Below are 24,448 nucleotides of genomic sequence, written 5' to 3' on the forward strand. Positions count from 1 at the left end.
ATAAATTTTCTGTTTTTGTAATTTTTGCTTGTTATTTGTATTAGTATTGTTTTATGCCTGCTTATTGTGGATTTGTTTCAATTTTGGCTTTGAAAATTTTAGTAGTTTATCTTAAAATCATTTTGTTTCGTTTTTCTAAACTAGTAAATTATGTTTTTCATGAAATGTTTATATTGTATTTTATTTCAGCTTTATTTTAATTAACGACAACTACTTTTAGTTAATAACCAACAATAACATGGTTGTGACAGTAGTCTGTCCAAAACAAGGAAATCCTCATGATGCGAGTAATGGCGATTCTTCTAGCAAACTCGCTTTACTTCTGCTAACACCAGCCTGGTAACTCAACTACCTTTATTTCCACCTCTTGACGATCTGACACGTATGTATAAGCCGTATTAATCACAGAGTAATTATGCGTGAATAGAAGTTAAAGATAAATACAGGCAACGTTCCAGTTTAGCGTTGGATGACATGTCAACTAGCTAGCTAGTTAGCCTAGCGCTAACAGCTGGATGGTGCCAAAACAACTATTCCGGGTTTGTTATTTGCGCTTAAAGGGTAGTCATATGAAGTTAAATTCCCTTACTGGTAAAAATAACTAATACACACGTTAGTTTGGTTTACGTTTTCGAACTTGCTAAACTTCGGTTAAACTCGCGAATCCTGACCTATAGCATAATATTACATAACTCACAGCAGAGCTAACTGCAGTCATAATTGTAAACGTTTCTATTTATAGCTACAGGAATACATTCGGATTCGTTTTTGTGCCTATTGTTTTGTTGGTATTTAGAATGACAGTCTTGAAAATGGGACAAAAGGGACTAACGTTAATCCTAAATTATTTTTATTTTGGGTAGCTGTCATTTACTAAATCGTGTACTTCCCCATATCTGCAGAATTCAATATGATATATTACGGATTCTTTTAAAATTAAGTAGTAGTTTGGTCAGATTTTTTTAAATTGTAAATTAGAATATATATCACTTCTGTCATTCATTTCATATTGTTGCACTTTTTAAAAACGTGGTTAGTGTTATAGCCTGTGTTTATAATTTAAATGTCTGTGTGACATCCGCGCACACACGCACACACAAACATACATACATACATACATATATATATATATATATATATACATACATACATACATACATACATACACACTAACTATAATAGTTTAAAAAGTCTGAGGATAATTTGTTTGTTGATTGTGCTTTGGTAGGGTATTAAATTTCCCCTTGAATGCTACTGAGTTTGATGACTCAGATTAGTTGAATTTCCCTGTTCCTCAAGTCTTCTTTGTCCAAAAAGAGAAGTGATCATCCCTGTTATTTCCTTTTATACTGCTGATCCTGTAGAATTATTACCAACTTTTGTTGATCCTTTCACCATTGCAGGTTGTTAATTCTTCTCATACTTTACCCGTGGAACCAGCGTAGCCATGTCATCCCGAGTGTTGCTACGGCAACAGCTGATGCGGGAGCAGGCGCAGGAGCAGGAAAGGAGAGAGGCGCAACAGCAGGCGTCTGTCGCTCAGCTCCGCCCAACAGATTCCACTCCCGCCATCTCCGTCACGGTGCCAACCACGGCTGCCCGCCCTCCTCCAGCTCAAGTACCGGTGGAGGTTCTGAAGGTGGGTTGGACCTTCTTATGAGCTTTAAAGAAAGTCTTTTTCTATTACATTGTTTAGTCATGTTTCTTTCTACCACTGCATACTCGAGTAGCATCCTAACTGCTGTCTACATGTCTAGTAACCATAGCATAGTTAGCTGAAAGTTTGAAACTTTTCAAAAAATTTCTAGACATTTTCAAAAATAAGGCATTCTGCAGTGAGAGTCTTCAGTGTAGACTGCTCCAGTAAAATTTTGTTTTGATGTCACATGCATAAAATGTACTCAACGCAAGTTTGTTCCCTTTTTTTTTATATAAAAGTATCAACATTTTTATCCTTATGACTGATACATAGACAGTAACATAATGTAGAGATTAAATGTCATTGATGTCTTTATATGACTATTGATCCAGTGTTTTCACTTTACTGTAGGTGCAAACTCATCTTGAAAACCCAACAAAATACCACATCCAGCAGGCTCAGAGGCAGCAAGTAAAGCAGTACTTGTCCACAACACTAGGCAATAAAATTGCCACACAAACTCTTGGTATATCCCCTGTTCCGCAGTCAAGCTCTGCTCCGGAGATGGGTCCTTCTGCAAGCAGTGCTCCCAATAGCCCAATGGCACACCTTAACCTGGGCTCCAACAAAGAAGAGGTAAATATACACTTTTAAATACTTTTCAACAAGTTTGTATGTATAAATGTATATATATATATATATATATATATATATATATATATATATATATATATATATATAAAATATATTTTATACTACACAATGTTGGCTCCTGACTGTAAATTGAAGTAGGGCAGATAGTCTTTGAGCCCCAGTTTATGATAAACATTTTGTAAGCATTTTAAGTATTTGTAAACTGTAATTTATTGACTGGTCACTAGGGACAGGCTCCAGAAGGAAACTGAATCTCATTTAGCCCTATGTTAAAATTCCCAACTATATAACAGAAAAAAAAAACATTTGCAGCCTGGTACAAATTGTGGTTTTGGTCTATATGTCTAATTTTGCCCTTCATGACAACTGTGAGGGAGATTTTTTTTTATTTTTTAATATAACTTATTTGTTAACATTATATAAAGACTTCTGAATTAAGGGCGTGGCCACTTTGAGTGACAGATGGATTTTCATTTGTCTGCTGTCTGTTAGTCATCACATCACCTCAGCTCCACCCAGGTCCCGCCTTTTTGCCCATTGTCAGTTATCCGGGAGTGACGCGCTGCCAAGTTCACCCCGGCCTAACCCCAGCTCAACCTTACTTTCCGCTTCAGAACTGCTCTTTATTATCCTATGGGTGATGTCACGGACACTACGTTCATATTTTTAAACAGTCTGAACACAGTAGACAACAGGACCATTTAGAACGAGAAGCGTGTATTCGAAAAATGACGTCACAGAAAAGTCAGTAGGCTATAATCGATTATGGTCTATTGCTGTTTCCATGTAGAATCATCCACATCTGCATCGCGATGCAACGATACATTTCAACACCCCTTCTGCCGAAGCAGGTCAATGTGAATATATCCTGCTCTCTTCACGACTCAAAATAGAAAATTGCGAAAAATTTGTTGCAGAATTCTGAACGCATTTACAATTTATTATTGAACCAGTTTATATAGAGGTATATGTTTTGGATTAATATTTCTGACCTTAGAGGTGAGCCGGGGCTGTATCTTAAAGGTGCTCTAGAATGAAAAATGGAATTAACCTTGCCATAGTGAAATAATAAGAGTTCAGTACATGGACATCACATACTGTGAGTCTCAGGGTGTACTCACACTAGGCACGGTTGCCATGAACCGGGCCCGAGTACGAATGTCCCCCCCTCCCCACTCCCCCGCTGGCCTGCACTCACATAGGGTTTCAGCATTCGTGCCGGAGCACGCTTACGTCATTATGGTGCGACGGTTTCGGGATAAACAGGAAGAGCGGCGCTCTCTGAACACAATGGAGTCCATCGCTCTGTGTCCACGGTGGTCCACAGTCCTCTCACAGCCTGTTGTTAAACAGATGTGTCGCCTTAGTGGTGCGAAAATGTTTACGTAATCGCGCTGCTCGTATTATGAGGTTTGCAAGGTACCAGCTGAAGTGTAGCAAGGACTTTGCAGCTTTGATTACGGACTCCAGCACGGTTAGCGCTCACACTGCATGTGAACCACGCCCGAGTCCAACTGAACCGTGCTCTAATTGAGCCGCGCCCGGGCACGGTTCAGAGTACTCACACTAGTCAAACGAACCGCGCTTTGGTAGTCAAACGCACTCGGGCACGGTTCAAACTGGCTAGTGTGAATACACCCTCCAACAACATTGCCCTCCTACTTCTTATGTAAATCTCGTAAATCAAAAACACCACGGAAAAAGAAGTGCTTCTCAACATAAACCCAACCGTGACGCAAGCGTTGGGGATTGTTTATATGCACGCCCCCAACATTTGCATCTGTCCAAACATGTGCATTGTCAGGCTGAACTGATGCAGCCGAATCATCAAACGACACTCGAGGATAGCAAAAACGGCTCTCATGACACACGACATGTTTAGGCTGTGTGCAGGGGACTGTTGTCATATGTCAACAGTCATAGTTGAGGTTTATTATAATCGGATACCACAACAATTTAATTCAAAATCGTTTATTTGTTCGGCCCATTTCAAGCAAGCTTTGCTCAGCGTCTTAAACTGAAGAAAAGGGCAGCTGTATTCCTGCAAGCAGTAAGTAGCCTAGTTATTTATCCACTTATTGAATAGCTGTTTCTGATTAAACTGAATGTTTCTTAGAGAGACCGCATTGTCTAGGGGTGATGCAAGATGCTAGTACAGTAACAATAGGAAACTCCAAGTACCACACAAAAGGGTTGTAAATGGACCTGTAAAACTGTTTCTGGACAATTTTTGCCTTTAAATAAGCCACATACCCTCTATGTAGATATCAGAGAACATTTTAACATATGGTTTCAAATCATTCTAGGGCACCTTTAATATACATTGACATATACTCATCATCTCATTCAGATGTATAAGTGGGAAAAGAAGCTTTTTTGGAAAGCTTAAATCTAAAGAAGTGTTTATTTTACATTTTTATACACTGAATATAAAATGTTGATCCACCACAATACAATAATTGTTTATCATACAACCGCAAGACAAAAAAAAAATCTAAATTTGTACTGAAATGCAGTATGAAGTATTTTTTGTTTTCTCCTTCCTGAAAGTTGCTAAGCCGATTTTATATTAAAATGCAGAATATAATTTACCACTGTCTGTAACCCCCATAAAAACTGTGTCAAATAATCTTATCATGGCCGAGAAACATAATTTTAGTTACTGTTTTATACTAAAGAAGGCTTTTGATTTAAAATGTTTTAATTCTCATTTCTGTTAAATAACTTTTTAATAGCCCCACTTCATTCTAGCCCCACTAGAATAGCCGTCTTAATAGCATATAAAACAGCGGTAGCACTTTACGTCAGCGTCCTATTATTTAATGTTAGTTAATGCATTAATTAAAAAACTAACATTTCTGTAAAAAAATACTGTTCATTGTTATAAATACAAATATTGTTCATTGTTAGTTCATCATCTTAGGTCCATTAAATAATATTAACAGATACAACTTTTGATTTTAATAAAGTTTTTAGTAAATTAAGAAATTGACATTAAGATGAATAAATGCTTTAGAACTATTTTACATTGTAAGTTAATGTAACTAATTCAGTTTAACAAATGGGACCTTCTTCCTAAACAGCAACTATTGGTAGCACTTTAGTGTCCTTGTTAAATGTACTTGCTGTATAAATAACAGTAAATTATGCATAGTTAGGTTCAACTAGCTCTAAACCATACCCTCGTCCTAACCATAACTCTATAGTAAGTATGTGTTGTTAATTAATATTTCTCAGTACTTGCATGTATAATTGCACTGTAACAAGGACACCTTCAAATAAAGTGTAACCCAATTATATTTTTACTGTGCCACTTTCTTGACACCTTCCAGTAAGTAAACATTCTCTGTTCAGCTTGCCCTCTCACTAGTTTTGTCACATTGTACTGTAAAATATCACGCCAGCAGCTTAATTATATCTGCACCCCTCTTTCACACCATACAGCACTTCTCCTTTAGATCACCCATAAAACACACTCTTGACAACTGTCTTAACAATACAGTTCATTGACTCTCTAAATACTTTTTTATAAGCCACTTTGTTTTGTAAAGCGATTAGATATGCAATACTCTTATATGACAGTACTCATTCTAAACCTTGATTGCATCCCCTCAGATGGATGATGTAATCGACGACATCATCAGCCTTGAGTCCAGCTTCAATGATGACATCATGTCACTGATAGATTCTGGCCTACAACTCCCAAACACGGTAAGCTGAGCGATGATTTTCTTTATTGATGAACGCATCCATAACATCACGGCAATGTTCTGAATAAAAGCCTCTTTGAACCCCAGCTATATTCGTGGTAAACCACAACAAGCCATTTTGAAAGCTACAGAGGGATCATTTCCTGAACGTAAATGTCCCCACCCCTCTTAAGAGTGAATGCTAAGCACTGCACTTATGAGGGAGGCGATAAATGGGGATGCACCTCAGCAATTGACATAAACATTCACTTCTGACACTCTACTAACACCTGCCAGGCAGGAATTATCAGGGAGGGCACAAAAAGGACTGTGAACCGTACAGAACGTACAGAGCATGGCACAGGATAGGAAGAACTCTAGAAACAACTGGCAAAGGATTTTTTTCCTTTATTATTTATTTTCTGGAGGAAAGAGTAAAAAGCGAGTTGACGTAAAATGCGGATTTTAGTTTTATTGCAGGAGCATGAAAAAAAAAGAAAGGTAAAATCTTATTCTTAAATTATTGGCCATTTATTAGCCATCATTCTAATTTTTTAATCTGCTGTTTTGAAATGAAAATAATATTTATATTTATTATAATGTATATTTCATTATAATATAAGAATTTTATATAAAAATTGCATAAATTATTATTTTAATTAATAATTAACATTTTGTCCTCAGTTTTTTTTTTTGTGCCTTAATGTGTGAAAAATATTAATAATTTGGATGTAATAATGTAGTCACATACTGAATTCTAGCCCTAAATTTACTTTGAATAATACAATGGCCAGATTTTCCCATAATTAATTATTTAAGTTAATTATAGCACATCAATGTTCCTTGAAGGGTGTATTTATATTCATGTTTTTGAAAAATAGTATACTTGATGGTAATGCTAAATTAAATTTTTATCAATGAGTTTTATGCTGATGTAAACAACATATTACTACAATATGTTTCCTGGTATAGCTCAACGTTTTGAAGGGATTTTAATTCGATTTCCCTTCTCCATTGTTGTCCTAGCTACCAGGCAACCTTCTGGATGTCTACAGCAGTCCTGGTATGGCAACCCCCACCATCACCGTCAGCAATTCCTGTCCAGCAGATCTGCCTAATATCAAAAGAGAATTTACTGGTAATGTTTTAGTCAACAGCCCTTCTTCTGTGTTCCATTGGTTTCAACTGTATGTTGTGTTATGTATCTACAGTATTGTGTTGTAGTCATAATAGCTGTTTATTGTCAGATACAGAGACCAGAGCTCTTATGAAGGAGAGGCAGAAGAAAGATAATCACAATCTCAGTGAGTTCAAAAGACACATGCTCCAATAGTGTATTGTTTTTTTACTGTGTTATTACATGACTCGGCCTAAATCTGTGTTTTGCTTTGTGTAGTTGAAAGACGGAGAAGATTCAACATAAATGACAGAATAAAGGAATTAGGGGCTCTGATACCCAAATCCACTGATCCGTAAGTTTCTTATACAAAAGTGTATAACAACACACACACACACACACACACACACACACACACACACACACACACACTATTGTATAATATTGTGTTGGTCCCCCTTTTTGCTGCCAAAACAGCCCTGACCCGTTGAGGCATAAACTCCACTAGACCCCCTGAAGGTGTGCTGTGGTATCTGGCACCAAGATGTTAGCAGCCGATCCTTTGCAAGATGAGTTGCCTCAGACTTGTTTGTTCAGCACATCCCAGAGATGTTTGATTGGATTAAGTTCAGTGTATTAAATGTAAAATTTATACACAACACAAAGCAAAAATGATTCAGGAATGGTTCATTGCACAACAACGAGTTTGAGGTGTTGACTTGGCCTTCAAATCCATGGAGGCCCCATTTCGCAACTTACACCACAGCACACCTTCAGGGGTCTAGTGGAGTCTATGCTTCGACAGGTCAGGGCTGTTTTGGCAGCAACACAATGTAAGGATATTTAATGTAATATTAGATCATAATTTTATGCCTGATCAGTGTATATAATAGTTTGGTTTAGTCTTTTTTGTTTTTGAAATAAATTAATGCTTTTATTCTGCAAATATGCATAAAATATCAAATGTATTTGTTTAAAAAGCAACATTTCCAATGTTAGAAGGGATTTCCATTTCAAATAAATGCTTATTAACTTTTAATTGTATGTGTGTGTATATATATATATATATATATATATATATATAAGCTTTGTTTTCTCTTTGAAAATATTTTAAAATGTAATTTATTCCTCTGATGGCAGTTATTTCAAATTGTAATATTTTTACATATATATATAGAAAGACAAGTGCACATGAAAAATATTTACCTCTTTTCTGGTTGAAATGGCAGGGAGATGCGTTGGAACAAGGGAACCATTTTGAAGGCTTCTGTTGATTACATAAGAAAACTTCAGAAAGAGCAACAGAGGGCCAAAGAGATTGAAATGAGGCAGAAGAAACTGGAGCAATCCAACCAGGCCCTGCTGCTCCGCATACAGGTACATGAAATGTTAGCTTTGTCTGTACCAAAAAAACCCATTCTGATTTAACATTTAACTTGTTTTTTATCGATATGTTAAAACCTGTGAAAAGTTGGACTCTAACACCCCCTGCTGTTTGTTGCACACAGGAATTAGAAATGCAAGCTCGTCACCATGGCCTCAACAGCACTGTGTCTCAAGGCCTGAGCACAGAGGCTTCCTTCCTTCAACAACAGCTACTACAGGCAAACCAGTCCATGCAGCACGGCGCTGGGGAAGCCCGACCTCAGAACCACCTCGGCATAGATGCTGCCATGGCACAGACTTCCCCCTCTCCCTTCCTCACAATTCCTCCCTCCGGCTCCCCGGCTGCTGTGGCAGAAAGCGGCCCTCTCGATCTGGATACGTTTAGCTTTACAGAGCTAGACGACCCTACGGCCTCTGATCTTTACTCTGACGTGGGTCTCAGTGACATTCTGATGGATGACGGCTGCACAATGTCCACTGTCAGGTCTTCAGATGTGCTCTTTTCTACAATGTCCCCCGGACCCTCCAAGACCAGCAACCACGAGACTAGCGTGAACATGGAGGATGACTTGTGACCGAACTGACTGACCACTATATGTATGTGTCTGTGCTTTTACACATATGGGATGTCGTGGAATGTTTTAAAGGGAGAGTTCACCCCAAAATATGTCACTTAGTCCAGCATGACATTCATTCTTCTGTAGATATTATGAAAAATGGTAACACTTTATTTTGATAGTCCACTTTAGACATTCTACTAACTATAAGTAACTTTGCAACTACATGTCAACTAACTGTCATTAGAGTATTAGTAGACTGTCTGATTTTATTTACTAAAACTTTTTGTCGGTCCCCCAACAGACATTCTACTGACTATAAGCAAATTGGCAACTACAATTCAACTTGTTCTTCTAACCCGAACCCTAAAACCTAACCATTACCTACCTGTCTACTGACAGTCTACTAATACTCTAATGAGAGTTAGCTGACATGTTGTTGCAAAGTTACTTATAGTTAGTAGAATATCTAAAGTGGACTATCAAAATAAAGTGTAACCTGAAAAATTTCTCAGTTAGAGCTGCACTATTAATTGTGACCTCCTTTTGTGTTCTGCAGAAATTCTGATGGTTGCTGAATTGTTTTTTGGTGGGCTATCCCTTTAAAAATAATGCTCTGTGTTGTTCTCTTTAATTCGAGACAGTTAATGATAAAAATTAACTGTAGTATTACAGCGTTTCATAAGCAGTCAATGATTGCAGCACTCCCAAATGTTTATCCTAAATCTGAAACGCACCCAAAACGTTTAGCCTTTTTGTAGCTAAAATGTAGGATGCTTTAGCCTTTCTAAGCCTTCCGCTGCCGTAAGGGTAACTCATGTGACATTTATTAATGTGATAGATGCAATATTAGACTCTGCATTCAGAGCATGGAAGTGCACATGTATATGTTTTTGGATTGTGGAGTGAATAGTCATTTTATAGTCACTTACCGTACCAAAGGGATGTTTCCGAGGTGTGTTTCATTGCGAGAACTCATTATTTATATTGTTATGATGAAAATGAAAAAGCAACATTTACTGCTTATGTCAGAAAAGTGTATTTTTTAACACTGCTGGCTTTACTTTTAGCCAAGTACTTGCATATTTACTACTAACTGGTTTGAAATTTCTATATTTTATTTGTTTGTTTACAACACTCTTCCTTTTAAGCTTTGTTAATTTCACCTTTTTTAATGTTACATTGCTAAACAAACGTGACGATGCTGGTGCTACATGATTTTTTTGGTAACACTTTAGAATAAGGTAAAGATTTTGTTTGGTAACACTTTACAATCATTTGTTAACATTAGTTAATTCATTGGTTAAACCACTTCTAAAGCATTTAGTAATCTTGATGTTAATTTCAACATTTACCAATACATTATTAAATATGATAATATTATTTGATGGATGTGAGCTGACATGAGGTAAAAATGATCATATATTCATTTTTTTAACTAACATGAACAAAGAATAATAAATACTCCAACAAATATATTGCTTGCAGTTAATGCATTAACTAATGGGACCTTATTGTAAAGTGTTACTATACATCATATTTTCAAACAAATTAATTGGCATTGCTTAATACATAAGGTATCATGAAAACCTATCAAATAATTTCTAGTTATACGACAGTTAATTTCTACATATACTAATACATAAAAAGATTATATATATATATATATATATATATATATATATATATATATATATATATATATATATATATAGCTGAATGAATTAATATATAATGAATAAAAATAGTTGTTTATTTAAAGTTTTACTTTTAACCTATATTAATAGATTGTTGTTAGTTCTTGATACCCAAGGCATTAACTTGTTAATGGATTATGCGCAAAGTGTTACATATTATCAGGATGTATATAAGGAAACAAGCCACATAAACATGCACAAATAGCTTTTCAGGTGTAAAATTCACAAGCTACCTCTGCCTAAAGTGCTTTTTTTTAAAGCAATAGATCTAAATCAGCATTTTGTTAGATGCAGCTAAATACACACTTACCTGCGAATGTCAATGTTCTGTAGATGTGCTTGGAAACATGACGTTGAGCGTTCTGCCGGTCAAAGCCAAATTAATTTCATCTCTGATCAGACTGTGCCTTTAGCTTCAAGGAACAATAGTAATTTCTTGGGTTTGTAAATATAGAGAACTAAATGAGTCTCCAAATGTTTTAAAGTTTTTCTCTGTGAGTTCTGCAGCAATTCATATGAATGTATGATATATAAAACTATATGATTTAAAGCTAAAAGCATATACTTGTAAAATATATTTCAAAACTTGAATGTTGTGATTAGATTATGCAATTTCCCTATCCTTTTTCCTGTGTCAAAAGCACAGAATAGGCATAAGTTTGAAATGATTTCATTGTGTGAAGTCACAAAGCAATAAAATGTTTGTCTCATTTGCTGACAGTACAGTCCTTAGAAGTAAGCGTTGGTGTGTCTAAAGACATATTTCTGCTCATTAAAAATGAATTGCCAGTTATTCTTCAGCTGCCGGTGTGTGTCATTGCCATCTTTACTTTCATTACATCTGTACTCAATTAAAGGGAAGGTTTTGTTCTTTTTTATATTATAAACAGATTTTTTTAGAGCAGATAATTTAAAACTGAGAAAAGATTTATTATATTTGAAATGTGTTGATGGTATTTAATTGGCTAAAATAAACTGATGAGGAAAAAGAAATCTCATTATGCTTGACTTTTTCCCCCAAACGTTTTTCGTTATTTATTTTTACAAACTCTACATCAATAGCACTCTTTTTTTTTTTTTTTTTTTTTTTTTTTTTAATGCAATCAAATCTGATTGATCATTTGCACATTTACCTCCAGTTTCATCTCAATATTAATTAAATATAATAGATTTGATGTGCAAGTTATCAGTTTTTGGTAAACAAATAAAGTAGCTCTTATGCATACATCGACTAACTTGCATCCATTTCACACAAAAGAGCTTTAAAACATAAAACATAGGTTTTATTTTTTATTCTAGAATATAGAATACAAGATAGATTTAGTATAATGCAGTCTAACATTGTCTTACCAAATCCATGATGATATGAATCATTGCATCACACAAAATACTTCAGAGGCAATAAAAGCTATTTATTTTCATGAGAAAATGTTAGATATGTACACAAATCAAATTAAGATACATAAAAGTCTTGTTTTCTGAGGAAATCGCCAAAATGAAGCAAGTTTTTTGCTTAAAACATGAAATAAAATTTCTTATCTCACTGGAAGATTAACCAATTACCAATTATATTTACTCTCAAATTGCAATGAGCTGCACAAAAACGTCTTAATATTTTGAAATATTCTAATTCAGGTGATATGTAAACAGTATATGTTTTTCCCCCTCTGATGCAGTGTGAAAATGCGGTATCAAATGCAGCCGTGCAGTATCATAGCCACAATCAACCAGCAGATTTACATGCTTGTGAAATCAGCACATTACATTTCGCTACATTCCATTCCAGCGTTATCTGATTGTCATGACCAGCATATAAATGACCGTGAGCCCGTGCAGCTAGTGAAACAGAAGCTGAGAGAGTTCCATGCCGAGTTCCAGACACTCAGTCGTCTGTGTACAGAGATCGCAAATGGAGCAGTCAAAGGTGCTTTCTCCCCAGTTGCAGCCGCAAGCCTCCATGTACTCACCACAGCTGCAACATGGGCAGAAACCCATGAGGTCCTCCAGAGAGGAAGGGTCGCAACAACATGCGTGAGAGCAGAAGGATGTACAGATTGAGGCCACGCAGTACTGACACCCGTCACCGACGGCCAGCACGCAATCCCAAAACTTGCAGAACAAACACGCTAACAAAAAGGATGCGCACAGGTCTAGATGTGGAAGAAAAAAATAGAAGAAAATGTTTAATATGTGAGATTAAATGCATGTTCTGCATTTAATATAACTTTTTTTATTATTAAAAAGAGGTTATACAGTGAGGCATTTACAATGGAAGTGAATAAGCCCTTATAACAATAAGCTTAGATTAGTCTGCTAAAGTCACCATGAAATCAAAATTGACACTAATTTTTGATTGCAGTATTCATCATAATTCATCAAACTCCTCTCCTCTCCTCTCCTCTCCTCTCCTCTCCTCTCCTCTCCTCTCCTCTCCTCTCCTCTCCTCTCCTCTCCTCTCCTCTCCTCTCCTCTCCTCTCCTCTCCTCTCCTCTCCTCTCCTCTCCTCTCCGCCTCTGATGATGTGTTTACTGCCACGAGTGCGGAACAACCTGTCATTCACATTAGATCACAGCAATAGCAAACCATGATGATCCAAACTATTCTTGATGAACAAAATCAAGTCCTGTCCATTTTTTCTTGTTTGAGAAGCCATTTCACTTGGACATACCCATGCCACTGGACTCTAGAGCAGTCTGGAATGACGAATCACACTTCGCTGTCTGACAATCTGATTGACAGGTCTGGGTTTGGCAACTGCTGGGAGAAAGGTCTGACTGCACTGTGCCAAGTGTAAAGTTTGTTTTTCAGGGGTTGGGCTTGGCCCCTTAGCTCCAGTGAAAGGAACTCTGGATTTTCCTCTGAAAGGAAGGATTTTTGCCAATTCCATGCTCCCAACTTTGTGGGAACAGTTTGGGGATAGTCCCTTCCTGTTCTAATATGACTATGCACCAGTGCATAAAGCAAGGTCCATAAAGACATGGATGTCTGGTGTGTTTGGTGTGGAGGAACCTGACTGGTCTGCACAGAGTCCTGACCTCAACCTGATAGAACACCTTTGGGATAAATTAGAGCGGAAACAACCTGTCACTCACAAGACATCACAGCAATCACAAACCATGGCGATCCAATCAATTCTCAAAGGACAAAATCAAGTCCCGCCCATTTTGTCTTATTCAAGCAGCCCTTTCACTCGGATACATGTCATGATAGGGAAGAAAGTTTATCACAACCTCTGTTTCATCCCGACTTTTGAGCTGAAAGTTGTTTTTACAGTCCTTTTATGTTACATGGTCAAATTGAATATAACTTTACACAGAAAAGGTTAATATGTGATTTATTTGATAAGATTTTTGCTTTTTTTTTAAGAAAAGGAGAGAAGAGTCCAAATAAATGTTTGTGGTAATCAACAACATTACACCACAAGTGCTGTTGACTGAGCTTAACTTGTATTGAACCCGGAATATTCCTTTAATGGCTGTAACAGACAAAATATTGATGTGGTAACCACAAATAAAGCAGCTTTGCTGACACTGTAGTACATCATAAAACTGCTATCCTGTTTTGTATTAGTTTAAGAGCCTTTATGTTACTAATCAGCAGCACACTAAAAAAGTTTGGGGTGTGCGTGCATTCCCTCAAAACTGTAGCTAAATACTTATGATAAAGGATGACAGGAAGAAAAGCTGTTATCAGTGCTGTTAGTGAGGACTCCAGTTACATCTATAATGCATTAGATGTCATAAAAATTGAATCCCTCATTTCATTGAGTCAAATGTAATTTGAGGTGTTGCTTACCTTCAGCTGGGGCTTTCAGGCTCAGTCGACTTTTCAATGTGGAGGTGGATGAGCGGCTAATTTTGCGATGACGGTGTGTTGCTTTAAAAGCGGTCATATGTGAGTTTTTCAGGTGGTTTGTGGGTAGCTGAACGCAGACAGGAAAGGCATTACTGATGTCACTGCCAGGAGCATTCAGAACATCTTGAAGTGGCTTTTTCACATCTGCGGAGACTTCTTTAATATGCACATCTATAATGAGGAAACAATATTAAAGTTATTTGGATGTTAGCTTAAAAATAGGTAGTGTGAAGGATTTTTACCAAATGGTAGTGGTTTCGTTTTGCTGAGAGGAGAAATAAGACATGAGTTTTCCTTCCCAGAGAGTTCCTCGGATGGTGATAGTTCATTATCCTTTAGACATGTTCTGGTGGATTCCAAGTCTTTTTCATCAGATGAGTCTATAAAAATAAATAAAGCACATTATCAGTTGCTCTTTTCCTCTCTAATGATGTATTAAAAGAGAACAGAAAAGTTTTAGCAGAGTTTTGAAAAGTTGTCATACTTGGAACTGAATGAATTTGGTCATCTTCACGAAAGCTGGATTTTGATCCAGTTGGTGACCGGCCACATTGTTTATCCTTATGGTCACAATTCATCTTTTAAAACTCCTCTCAGTATTCACTACAACAAGAATATGTGTAAAGATGTAGACTAAAAATGCCGGAGCATTTGAATTCCTAACCATGTCATTAAATATTCAAACACAGGAAGCAGAGAGAATAGATGCGCTATAGTCTGTGGCATATATTAAATACTAACAGTATGGAGAAAGCTAATTGATCACTTTACATGTTCATATATCATGGAACTAAGTTAATAATGTGAACACCATTTCAGTTTTCTTGTTTTGTGACTTTTTTATTGATGGATGTAATAATTTCTGATTTATACATACATACATATATATATATATATACGGAAAAAAAAAAATACAAAGTCTAGCGTAAAAAGTACTGATGGAGCAAAAAGTGCCAGAGTCATTAATCTATTATTAATCTCAATCCATTTGGCAAACATATTGTGTGACAGGGATAAAAAGCATCCTAGATGTAAAGAGGGCAATAAATTTCAGCAACCTATTAGTCCAATGTTTGCTTACCTTAAATCAGAGAGAAGCCAGGAAAATGTCTTTCCAAGCAGATTTCAAAATCTTGTTTTGAAAATCAAACAAAGAAACAAACCATTTTTTTTCAATTAATAAACATATAGCCTACCTTATTGAAACCTGATTAAAATACAGTGAATGTTAAAACAAAAATGTTCAATAGGTATAATATTCTTATCACACAGAATTCAACATTACAAATTATTTAACTGTCCCCAACCTAAACTTCACCAAAGATATTTTAGGACCAAATATTTAGCCTATCGTAAAAACACCTACCTCTTCATCATTTAGGCTATCAACTTGCGGCATTTTGTCACCAAATGTATACAGATACAGATATTAGCAGTCTAACAGTGATGCAATATTTATGATAGTTCCTTTGTAAAATTAAAATAATTAATAAAACAACAAGAACATAATGTTACCTCCCGTCTTACTTGTTTTCTAATAGCCAAGTTATACCATATACAATCTCAAGTATTATATTTGATCATTTAAGTTTATGAAAATTCACTAACCTTCCACACCACATTCATCTCATCGCCCCTCAGATGTCAGATTGACTCTCTCTTGCTCTGCAGGGGCCGTTGTCTGATCATTATCTATTCGTTAGCATACTCATAGTGTTGATGATAGGACGCACATGTACCACACCCCCTAGCAATAAAACATGCAATAACATTTATTACAACAAAAACAACAACAACAATTATTATTATTATTATTATTATTATTATTATTATTATTATTATTATTATTTTTTATTTTTTTTTATTTTTTTTTAATTATTATTATTATTGATGTTGTTTAGAATTTGGTCCAAAAAGTATTATGGGGGCAGAAAACACTGATTATTAAGTCCTTCAATCATCATCATGTGGAGAGAATGTACTTTGTCTGTAAACTACCTATACAAAATGAACAGCTTCATAACGAGGACTTTTATTATGACAATCAACCCTCTGCTCTAACAGAACCGAAACAACGCTATCCTCTGCCCACGCTAACAATTAGCCTAGGTTTGTAATATTGTTCCCGTTCCTGTTTTTTTGTGGGGAATTTGACTGTTATCAAGGTCGGGGCATTCCGAGCATTTACGTGTTCAAGCAGTGAGACTCAATCTCAATTAATCCTAATTTGCTCGGTTTGATCGGATCTTTTAGAAGGCGGAGAGCAGCCATGGTAAGTCTATTATGATCTGATAGCATGTTAGCTCCAAAAGTAGTTCTCAGGCGCTCATTGCAAATGAAAGAACGAATTAGTTATTACACTAATGTTGAGGTAATTAATCGTTTTTCTCGCTATCAAGTGTGCTATCGTGTTAATATTGTGACTAACTAACTGATGTTGAACATTTGTTCATATGGATATTTAATTTAATATTTTAATGCTATTATTTATTATTTCTAATAAAATGCCATACAAATATTTTCTTTGTATGTTTTGATGTTATTTTCTTTGAGTGTGTCTTGCAATTGATGTATTTGTAAACCGGTCTTCACAGGACAGCGAGATGTCTGATACGGACCAGGCTCCGGCTATGGGCAAATCTGTCGTAGATGGAGAGAATGCTCCTCTTTACTGCATTTGTCGAAAACCAGACATAAACTGCTTCATGATGTAAGACAAATTTTTCCATTCTTTTATGATTATGATTGTGTATGTCCAAACTGAGAGCTAATTTGGATCAAATCTTTTCCCCCACAGTGGTTGTGACAACTGCAATGAGTGGTTCCATGGTCACTGTATAAATGTGACAGAGAAGATGGCCAAAGCTATCAGGGAGTGGTACTGCCACCAGTGTCAGAGTCAGTGATTTGTTCATCTTAAAATATTTAAACATGCACGTTGTCATATTATATTTTGTTACAATATTAGTTGTATCTTTTTCTAATATATTCTTTATCTCTTAGAAATGGATCCATCTCTTTCAATACGTTACCGGAAAAAGAACCGTGATAAAGACATTGAGCCAGAAAGGGTTGAAAAACGGTCCAGCACTCCAGAGTACAAGATCGATAAGCGCCGTGGGTCTAAAGTTAGTGTTTCTTCAGTTCGTTCTTATATCTTAGTTTGCTTTACACAACACTTTCTCTTGCATTATTGGTTTGGTGGCTAGTTTGACAATTTTATATGGTATAAACTAGGGATGTCACATTACCAAAATTACAGTAGTCAGTACCAATAAAAAGTTTTATGGTTCTCTGTACCAATTTCAGTCCCACAGCATTTTTTTATTTTATTATTAAAATATTATTTAATAATATAAATTTATTCAAATAAATAAATTAATTTAAAAATAAATTATTATTTCCCCCCCCCATTAAATTCTAGTCATCGAGTTTATTATTTATACTTCTACTACAAATAATAATAGATTTTATTTATAACGCACTTCATTCCGAAGAATCTCAAAGTGAAACAATGGAAAAGGGAAAAAAAAGAATAACAAGTAAAAAAAATACAGAGTAATACAAACAATCAACCAACACATAACAGTTAAAAGCTTTTCTCAACAGAAAACAGAGCTGATGGTGGAAGTCTCTGTAAGCTCCACAGTACACTGTGGTCCACTCCATGCTTTACAATTCTCCCAGTGCTAGAGGCTCTATTGCCACATATTCCCAATTCGGCAGTGACCAGACGGAGGGGACCACTGCAGCAACGTGCAGGAGGCAAACTAAGTTTTCCGGGCACTTCTGTGGGCACACCAGTGTCAGCGCAGAAGTCCAAGCCATTCCACGGCTGCAATGCAAGACGGAACAGAGGCACAGCCGAGAAGTGGAAGACATCTCAACATCATGCCGGACGCTGATGACGCTAGCCCAGTGCAAATGCCGCCAATCAACCGGCAACCTCAGCCACCATGCAGCCGACACCCAGAAGAGAGAGCAGCCGCAGCAAGCAACATGAAATGTCCTTCAAACCATAAGCAACCGCAAGAAAACAAAAACAGCAGAGAAGTGGTGGAAAACAGCAAATGACAAACAACGTCCTCTCAGTGGCTGCCAGCAATCAGCAACAGTCCCAATTTAAGCTCTGACTGTTTGACTAGTCACAGTCATAATAAAATAAAATAAAATCTAAATCTGTACAGTTAACATGATTTGTGGGTGGAGAAGCGGTGAACAGGCAACCCAATTCACCAATTATTTATGATGATAATCATAAGTAAAATGCATGTACAAAAATGACTACATGCTGTTTAAAAGTAAACATTGTTTAATAAAAAAGATCAAGTGAAGTGCATAGCAACTCTCTATGCACACCTAATTATATTCATTATTATTATTATTAGTAGTATTATTAGTATTACATAGAGACATAGCTAAATCTACTGTACAACAGTAGCCTAATATATTTCTGTCAATTTCTTTAAGTCAAACCTTTTTATTTTGATGGGTTGCCATGACCTTTGAGTGTCTGTCTTTGTTCATGATATGACCGTTTTATTAGTGTAATGGTAAATGCTCATGAAGTGCTCATGAAGCGGAATTTATAAAAATTATGCGTTCATGTCCTCATAATTATAGTGACACGACAGAGGTTAAAATCACGAGGAGTGTCATGCGTGCGTGTGCATGCACGCTCCGCAAATGAAACCGTGTGTCTGCGGCATTCATTCACACAGACGCAGAACATGCAGGATTAATATTTAAATAGTATTTTGCAGTTTAAAGTTCACAGACACTAGTATATTTGTGGCTACAGTCTGGAGCCCTGCGCTTAGATAAATAGGGAAGCGACTGAAAGCAGCCAATTAGTGGGTACCGAATATATATTATAGGCTATGGTACTACAGAAATGCTGATATCACTTTGTTTTAATTTTAGTACAGACTTGGTTGGTACCAAAGTACCAGTACTTTTAACATCCCTAGTATATACCTTTGGACTCTGATGGAGAGATCAGATCTCTGTGAAACACACCAGCTGTTGACTCCTTGTGTGTACAAAAAAATCACTGGATTATTACAATTAATGGCAAAAGAAATGTTTGGGAATATAAATTGATATAAATAACTTTTATATATTATTTATAGATATATATACATTTTTTGTGTGTGTGTGAAAATACTAATATAAAACTTTTTCCGCAGTACTATAGGCTACACTTAATTTAAAGTGCTCTTTTTAGTGTAATTACTAGCTAATTAAGTACTGAGTAATAATAATTCACAGCATGTACTTACTATAGGGATAGGAATAGGGTTTGTTTTATGGTTAGTTGCATGTAATTATGTTTAATTTATACTATAATAATCACATGTAACTTGTGTTACAAGGACACTGTAAATTAAGTTTTACCAGTATATATTATAAATTGTTTGAATTGTGTGTATTTTTTATTTTAATAGCAACAATGTAATACTGCCCATTTTTGGAAGAATTAAGTAAATTATATATTTCACTAATTATATATATATATTTTTATTTTTTTATTTATACACATGCATACATACATACATACATACATACATAAAAATACATGCACGCACACAGCGTGCATGTATTGCTTGACATTAACTTTTTTGCTCACCAGACACTGTAAATGTAAATGACCACTGTACACACCCAAATCAAGTCTACATGAAATGTATAACATGGCAAGTCATCAAAAAGTTATATTTAGCTCTGGTAATGTTGTCTCCAAAGCTCCTTAATCAGAGAAACACTAACAGTTGCTTGTCTGAAAAGAAATATTGTTTGATGTAAATATAATTCATTGTCAAGCAATATTCTCACCAGTGTTCTATCAGCAAATATGATTTGACAGTTTCTTTTATTAAATATCAAAAATCAAAAAGGTGTGCATCATACCTGACACCAAGACGGAACACTTTACAGCTGGTTGATTACAACTAGTCATTCTCTTCAAATGCTATTAAAGTTAGATGCGTGTATACCAATGTCGTGTATAACTTTAGAGACTGTCCCTAAATTTACGAACATCGAGCGTCTGGCATAAAGCCAGCTTTATGCCAGTAACATCAGATGAACTAAGGGTTTGCCGTGGTCTTTGTTTTAAACAATTTTTTCTGTTGAAATAGAACAAAAACAGTCAATCACTGTATGATGAATGAATCTCATACGTACATCTCTGATGTGTTGTTTATGATGAGATTAGATTTCAGTGACTGAGTGTGCTCTGATCAAAATTCGGCCGTTTCAGAGATGACTAATCTGAACGCCTCTGATTATTAGATATTGCGCTCAACAGAATCGTGTGTGATTGATTATAATGCGCGGCACGATTATAACAGATGTATATAAGAGAGAGATTAGCATTTCAAATCAGTCAGCCATGTACTGAACAACCCAATATAACCGTCATGAAGTCATTAAACCTGAATGTATACTATAGGAATTCATAAATATTACATTTTAAGCGATAATATAGTACAATATTATATTGTGGACCTCTAATAATTGCATTCCAGGTGAAGCGATCTGCCCGTATGTGTGGTGAATGTGAACCCTGCACTAGGACTGAGGATTGTGGTCAGTGTGACTTCTGTAAAGACATGAAGAAATTTGGGGGCCCAAACAAGATTCGTCAGAAATGTCGTCTAAGGCAGTGTGTCGTCCGTGCTCGGGTGAGTGTCTTTATATAGGTGGTTTATTATGCCGTTTTTGTTTTGATGTTAACTCTTTCCCATTGTTTATGCAGAAAATGCTACGTGTTCGGGACGAGGAGTTTTCTCTCCGTGAGAGAAAGGACAATATAATGCACAGAGATAGACGATACTTAGATGATTACGATGAGAATGATATGGAGCCATATGAGCACTACAAGGACAGAAATGCGGTAATGGCTAATTGCTGTTGCTCAACCACAACCACTTAGTATATACATGCATTCATTTGAACTCTTGTCAGGTTTAAGAGGTTTTTTTTAACAGGAGTATGTTTGAGATTTGCTTAGTTCTCAGCATTATAAAATTAATCTCACCCTCGTGACCTTTGTTTTTAGTCATGGGGCAGTGAGGATGATGAAGACGGCCCACTTTACAGTCCTGTCCCACGGAAGAAGGCTATAAAAGTCAAGCACGTCAAGAGGAGAGACAAAAAATTTGACAAAAAGGTACAATGAGGAACACAGTGCTTAATAGATAATACATTTTAATCTATAAAATGGTTTTTGTCAATTGTGGTCTTTTTTTACAGAAAGAGTCCCGTCGCCACAAGCAGAAACAAAAGCACCGTGATCGTTTGCGACACAGCGAGAGGGGAGACAGCAGACATGGAGGAGACATGCAACAGTGCCTGGGGCCCAACTGTATTGAGCTGACACGTCCAAACTCAAAATACTGCTCTGAGGACTGTGGCATGAAGCTAGCTGCCAAGTAGGTTATGTCGTTGAAGTCGGCATGTAACGGAAGTTCTACGGTAGTCTTTTCTTTCACACTGTGACGTATGTCTGAGGGCAGGACTTGATTTGGTCCATCTGGAATTAATTGGATTTTCATTTGCTATTGCTGTGATGTCATGTGAGTGACAGGTTGTCAAAAACGCAACATCAGAGATGTCGTCACTGCAAGAGATAGGGGAAGTTATTTTGATTTAAAGATAAATCTTTTATAACAAATACTGCTATATACTAGGGGGTTTAAATCCCTATCGAAATATTGCAATATAAAAATGCGACGATATGTATTGATGAAGTAGACAACATTAATTGTGATTGAGTTAGTATTATCAAAGGTAAAATTCACTCAAAAATGTAAAGTCATGTTCTCACCCTCATGTCGCTTCAAACCTATAAGATTTTCTTAAGATATTTTTCAAGAAACCATAGAGATTTCTGTACCTCCATTTAAACTCCATTCCTCTCAAACTTAAAGGGTTAGTTCACCCAAAAATGAAAATTGTCATTAATGACTCTAAATACTGAATCAATACGCTGATAATCGTGAGTTAACGTGATTGTTACGAATCTGTATCGTTACACCCCTTCTATATACCATAACAAACAAAACATTTTTATTTCATGCTGACTTTAAGTACAGTCAGTTATCACTGAAAGATCATGCAATGTTATACCAACACTGGTTTAATGTGTTTTAAAAAGATTGTATTGAATTATTGATCTGGCAATCTGTGCAGCCGGATCTACGAGATCCTCCCGCAACGAATCCAGCAGTGGCAGCAAAGCCCCTGCGTCGCTGAGGAACAGGGCAAAAAACAGCTGGAGCGCATCCGCAGGGAGCAGCAGGCTGCGCGAATGCGCCTTGCTGAAATGGAACGTCGTTTCCACGAGCTCGAGGGCATCATTGCCAAAGCCAAGCAGCAGGTGGTCCAACAGGATGAGGATGTGAGTTTCCACTAATGCTTTCTCATTGTTATATCATTAGAATTTTATAGAAAATAACTGGTAAGAGTTAGATTTTGTGTGTTTCAGAGATCTTGTCATATATTAGTGTGTAAAGCTAATGTCCTTTCTTGCAGGTGAATGAAACGGACAGTGAAGACACAGACCTTCAGATATTCTGCGTGTCCTGCAGTCACCCCGTCAACCCCAAGGTGGCGCTGAGGCATATGGAGAGATGTTATGCCAAGGTCAATATATGTTTTTTTTCTGAGCTCGTTTTTCAGTTACTGATTATGATCCCACTGAACGCTGAAAATTAATTGGTTATACTAATGCTTGGTTTATTATTTTAACAGTATGAAAGCCAGACCTCTTTCGGTTCCATTTTCCCTACCAGAATAGAAGGGTAAGAGAGATATAATTGAAATTATTATGGTCTACTACAGCAGTTTTGTTTAAATGTCCCTGAATATCCTCGGTTCACTTAGAAAATCTTAGTTTTCTTATTATATCGACACTTCCTCTCTTTGCTCATTTTAATGCCATTTAAAATATATATATAATAGCCATGGAATAATTGTTATTTGCAACTTAAATGTTTTTAAACCAAGACTGTTCATACAGTAATATATAAATAAAGCTCTATTATTATTTATTTTTTTAATTATTCTATCAGGGCAACAAGACTCTTCTGTGACGTGTACAACCCTCAGAGTAAAACATACTGCAAGAGACTCCAAGTTTTATGTCCAGAACATTCCAGAGACCCAAAGGTGAGAATTTAGTGATGGTCTTGCCATAATTCTGCATGGACTAAACCACATCTTTTAAAATCTCGTCATATCTTGATTTGTATTTCTGCTTTTCTCTTCACAGGTCCCAGGAGATGAAGTGTGTGGATGTCCACTAGTGCGTAACGTTTTTGAGCCGACTGGAGAGTACTGCAGAGTCTCGAAACGCAAGTGCAACAAGCATTACTGCTGGGAGAAGCTCAGACGGGCAGAGGTGGACCTGGAGCGTGTCAGAGTGGTCAGTTAAGTCCTTCAAAACTTATTGTCATAGTAGTCTTAATTTATTTTTATACACTCATATGTTTTCCCTCTTAACAGTGGTACAAGCTGGATGAGTTGTTTGAACAAGAACGCAATGTGAGAACGGCCATGACCAACAGAGCAGGACTACTGGCCCTCATGCTCCACCAAACCATCCAGCACGACCCCCTCACCACTGACCTCCGCAGCAACAAAGACAGATAGCCATGTGAACTATCAGTGCTCACTTGAAAAATGATTTGTTTATATTTGTATACTTTTCATATTGTATATTTGTCACTACTTGGACAGTCATTCATAATAAACATATACGTCATGTCTCATTCAGTCTTTATTGATTAAGTTTAGGGATGCACTGAGGATTTTCTGAAGACAGTCAGTTCTCTTCAGAGGTGTATTAA

At 36.4% G+C, this 24,448-nt stretch overlaps 3 protein-coding genes across 5 annotated transcripts; 2 read left to right on the forward strand and 1 right to left on the reverse strand.

Annotated features, from left to right (window-relative positions):
* Positions 1-112: 112 nt before the first annotated feature.
* On the forward strand, positions 113-10,671 carry tfe3b (transcription factor binding to IGHM enhancer 3b). 3 transcript variants are annotated; one of them, XM_067432310.1, is made up of 9 exons: positions 113-382; positions 1,404-1,639; positions 2,051-2,275; positions 5,909-6,004; positions 7,009-7,120; positions 7,230-7,286; positions 7,379-7,454; positions 8,329-8,476; positions 8,608-10,671. In XM_067432310.1, exons 2-9 carry the CDS (start codon positions 1,448-1,450, stop codon positions 9,058-9,060), a joined length of 1,359 nt encoding a protein of 452 aa, XP_067288411.1. In that variant the 5' UTR covers positions 113-382; positions 1,404-1,447; the 3' UTR covers positions 9,061-10,671. The 3 variants fall into 3 exon arrangements, with proteins under 3 accessions (XP_067288411.1, XP_067288410.1, XP_067288412.1); XM_067432309.1 differs by having other exon boundaries at positions 118-339; XM_067432311.1 differs by having other exon boundaries at positions 121-339; positions 7,236-7,286.
* A 1,672-nt stretch (positions 10,672-12,343) lies between these two features.
* si:dkey-245f22.3 (uncharacterized protein LOC492819 homolog) lies at positions 12,344-16,219 on the reverse strand. The gene is made up of 6 exons (XM_067432430.1): positions 16,203-16,219; positions 15,676-15,726; positions 15,079-15,197; positions 14,837-14,974; positions 14,535-14,765; positions 12,344-12,889 (listed from the first exon to the last, which is right to left on the reverse strand). Exons 3-6 carry the CDS (start codon positions 15,170-15,172, stop codon positions 12,576-12,578), a joined length of 777 nt encoding a protein of 258 aa, XP_067288531.1. The 5' UTR covers positions 15,173-15,197; positions 15,676-15,726; positions 16,203-16,219; the 3' UTR covers positions 12,344-12,575.
* A 426-nt stretch (positions 16,220-16,645) lies between these two features.
* On the forward strand, positions 16,646-24,370 carry cxxc1b (CXXC finger protein 1b). The gene is made up of 14 exons (XM_067430989.1): positions 16,646-16,866; positions 17,189-17,304; positions 17,392-17,492; positions 17,598-17,722; positions 21,125-21,280; positions 21,355-21,492; positions 21,658-21,768; positions 21,852-22,030; positions 22,791-22,998; positions 23,133-23,243; positions 23,352-23,401; positions 23,672-23,768; positions 23,872-24,024; positions 24,105-24,370. The coding sequence occupies exons 1-14, from the start codon at positions 16,864-16,866 to the stop codon at positions 24,249-24,251; spliced, it is 1,695 nt and encodes a 564-aa protein (XP_067287090.1). The 5' UTR covers positions 16,646-16,863; the 3' UTR covers positions 24,252-24,370.
* Positions 24,371-24,448: the final 78 nt, after the last annotated feature.

Source organism: Pseudorasbora parva, chromosome 22, assembly GCF_024679245.1.
Source record: "Pseudorasbora parva isolate DD20220531a chromosome 22, ASM2467924v1, whole genome shotgun sequence".
In the NCBI taxonomy this organism is placed as follows: Eukaryota; Metazoa; Chordata; class Actinopteri; order Cypriniformes; family Gobionidae; genus Pseudorasbora; species Pseudorasbora parva.